Source organism: Herpailurus yagouaroundi, unplaced genomic scaffold (genome assembly GCF_014898765.1).
Source record: "Herpailurus yagouaroundi ecotype Mexico unplaced genomic scaffold, PumYag 164, whole genome shotgun sequence".
Lineage (NCBI taxonomy): Eukaryota > Metazoa > Chordata > Mammalia > Carnivora > Felidae > Herpailurus > Herpailurus yagouaroundi.
The window spans coordinates 35,593,270-35,596,515 of NW_024412405.1; the positions used below are offsets into that span (position 1 = coordinate 35,593,270).

Genomic DNA, 3,246 nt, shown 5'->3' on the forward strand with positions numbered 1-3,246 from the left:
GAGGAAGACAGCAGAGGCAAAGTTCCATTCTCATCACATCAAATCAAGGGTATGTGCTATCAACATGACTCATCACTGTCAAGGTGGACCTTGACCACCAGCCTGAGGGGGTTGGGCGGGTTTCTGCCGCTGCAGTCTCCCCTCTAGGCCACATTGCCTACTGTGCAACACACACTTAAGGAGTGGGGAGTTATGCGCTACCTCTGAGGGTAAAGTACCTATAAAAATTGATTGGGATTCTGCAGATCTTTTGTTTCCTATTTAATCAGTCATTTACTTCAGTATGAGCTGGTGGCTATTTTATCCTTTGGGTTACAACTCATCCCTTCTTTATATTGTGAGATTTCAATGACTTCCTTACTTTCTGGTGCTGGAAGATGCTCCAGGCACATTTGGTCCATTTCCTAACCTAGTCCTAGAACCAGCCATTTCTAAGAAGCCCCATTTCTTTTTATTCAAGGATGGTATTAAAAGCAAGCCCTTGGTGTGCTTGTTGCTACTGGATTAAATAAACTTCCAGTGATCATTTTCTCTTCTAAAAAGGAAAAAAAAGGTTAAAAGCCCCATTCTTGTTTTATTTTCCCAACAATAAAACCAGCAAATGCAAGTTACCTCTACAGTTTTCAGCTACTGATCTTGAGATTGATGCAGTATGTGTCTGTGTAGTGACCAAAAAAAATCAGCATTCACGACCCTTATCTCCCTTCACACTTGTAATCATACTTTTAAAACAAATCCGTTTCTTTTGTCTTAAACAAAGGTAGCTTTGGCTCAATGTGGGAATCGGGTTTTTATTGGTATTTTATTGCCCTGATAAGACAGAGCCTTTTCAATAGTTTTGGGAATGGAATCTGCTTTTTTTGCTATTATGGGTGAAGAAGGAAGGCACGACATGAATCTTTTAGGCACTTTTTATTTTCCAAAAAAAAATTGTCGTTAATATATAAACATCTCATTCTCTCAAAAAATTCTACAACTATACAGCTGTTTGCTCCGTTATTTGCATAGGAAATGACCACAATACAAAAATAAGAGGGGAAAAGAAGCAAAACAGCAACCAATTTATGCTTTTTATGTAGGCATGTTTCCACGTATAAACATTTTGAAGCCTTACAAAATATTTACACCGTTTGTCATCTATTTACACGTTTTAAGAGCAACTCTTCTAACAAACAAAACTATAATTTATCAAGTTATGAAAATTTTCTAAAAAAACTTACTATATTACCACAAAATAAATAAAGATAAACAATATTTTAAAAACAAAATTAAATTCTCATTTCAATTAAGACCCCTTTTGGCATTTTGCTTATTTATTCTGCCCTTTGGTTAACAGCATCAGCATCACATTTCTATTACATTGCATATATGTAGCACTTGTTTCCTTAAGTTTTCTACATGTCACTTATAATTAAAGGCAGACACTGAGTCAGTATTAACAATGATTAATAACTAAACTGCACTGTAATTTAGGTAAAATTACTGTGTCTCACTGTATATTACATGCAAAATCCACATAAATTGGCATTTAACCACAGTACTGCACGAGCAAACATCTCAGGATATGAAAACTGTATCGTAAATCCAACAACGCCATGTGAGAGCTACATAAGTCCTTCTTTTTCTAAAACGATACTGTGTTTAGCTTATTCTAAGAGGTTTGACTTTTGTGTATCGTATCTCTGCGCTCTTGAGTTCACAATTCATATAAAATGTTTTTCATATTTAAAATAAACAACCCTATTTTAATCAGTGCATGGAATCTGCTTTAAGTTTATTTGAATGATTATTTCTTCCTCCGAAAGAAATGAATTTGGTAAGGTTTCAAGAGGTAACTTACCACAAATTCTAACTGTAAATGTATTCATGGTTTATTTTCAAGCAGATTTATTTATGATTTTCCCCCAAAAGAATCTTAGAAAACTTGTAATAAACCTACAAAGCTGATTTGCATATTTACAAAATTTCGGATAGCAAATAGAGGCAACTCATATAAAAACAAAAAAACCCACATTTGTTCAATGGCTATTTGTGAATCGCCAGGTACGCTGGGGTGCGCACCTCTCAGGAATTACCTAATATTGAAAAAAAACCCTACTCGATGTCAAGTAAAATCTTGACATACAACCCAGCCTTCTTCCTGTGCCTGCCAACCGACTTGTTTACTAAACACTGTCACATTAAATGATGGTGCTTAGGTAAAAACACTGCAAACACACCCTGCAACCCCCACCCCCCTGCCCACGCTGAGATGTGGCTGCCTGTCATGAGATGAGATCTGCTTGAGTAAAGCCATATACATTACAGCAAGCATTCCAGATTCTTAAAAGGACCAAACACTTTGGTATTCATACAATGTATTCCCTGTTTCGTCAAATATACAAAATATACATTTCCAGTTTTTTGTTTTCTTTTTCTTTTTATATACGTAGTTAGGTTTGTCGTTTAAAACTTTGCCAAATGAACTGCACAGCGTCAGTGTGAATTGCATAGGCACGGCGGGCCGCGGCGGGGCTCAGTTCTGGTGCCTCTTCATGTGCAGGGCCAGGTGGTCGGAGCGCGAGAAGCTGCGGTTGCACACCCCGCACTGGAACGGCTTGGCCCCGGTGTGCTTCCGGTAGTGGCGGGTCAGCTCGTCCGAGCGCGCGAACCTCCAGTCACAGCCCTCCCAGGTGCACTTGTACGGCTTTTCACCTGTGACAGGGGACCAAGAGGAGGTGAGGCGGCCTGCTTGCAAGACAAACATCGTAGACAAGGAATCGTAGAGAAGGAACTGCTTTTAAGAATCGTGGTCCAGGGCGCCTGGGTGGCGCAGTCGGTTAAGCGTCCGACTTCAGCCAGGTCACGATCTTGCGGTCCGTGAGTTCGAGCCCCGCGTCAGGCTCTGGGCTGATGGCTCAGAGCCTGGAGCCTGTTTCCGATTCTGTGTCTCCCTCTCTCTCTGCCCCTCCCCCGTTCATGCTCTGTCTCTCTCTGTCCCAAAAATAAATAAACGTTGAAAGAAAAAAAAAAAAATTTAAAAAAAAAAAAAAAGACTTAATTAAAGAATCGTGGTCCGGTCAGGAAGTTCATGAGTTCCATCACGACCTAAACTTCCTCAAGGCCTCGAGTGAGGCGAGTCCCTGTTTGCTAGGAAGGAAGTGTCTGCAATACCTCTGCGGGAGGGCAAAATGGCTACTCTACACGTGCAAGATGTATGTACTGTGCCCGCACATGCAAAGCCACGCGATGACAAGATGAGCTGGG

General features: G+C 40.4%; 1 protein-coding gene across 2 annotated transcripts in view; it reads right to left on the minus strand.

Annotated features, from left to right (window-relative positions):
- Nucleotides 1-895: 895 nt before the first annotated feature.
- Nucleotides 896-3,246, minus strand: part of KLF5 (KLF transcription factor 5) — a 23,584-nt gene continuing 21,233 nt past the window's right edge. For both annotated transcript variants that reach the window (XM_040487374.1, XM_040487372.1), the window contains exon 4: nucleotides 896-2,694. In XM_040487374.1, the coding sequence (XP_040343308.1) occupies nucleotides 2,516-2,694 (179 nt within the window). In that variant the 3' untranslated portion in view covers nucleotides 896-2,515. The remainder of the gene's footprint in view (nucleotides 2,695-3,246) is intronic.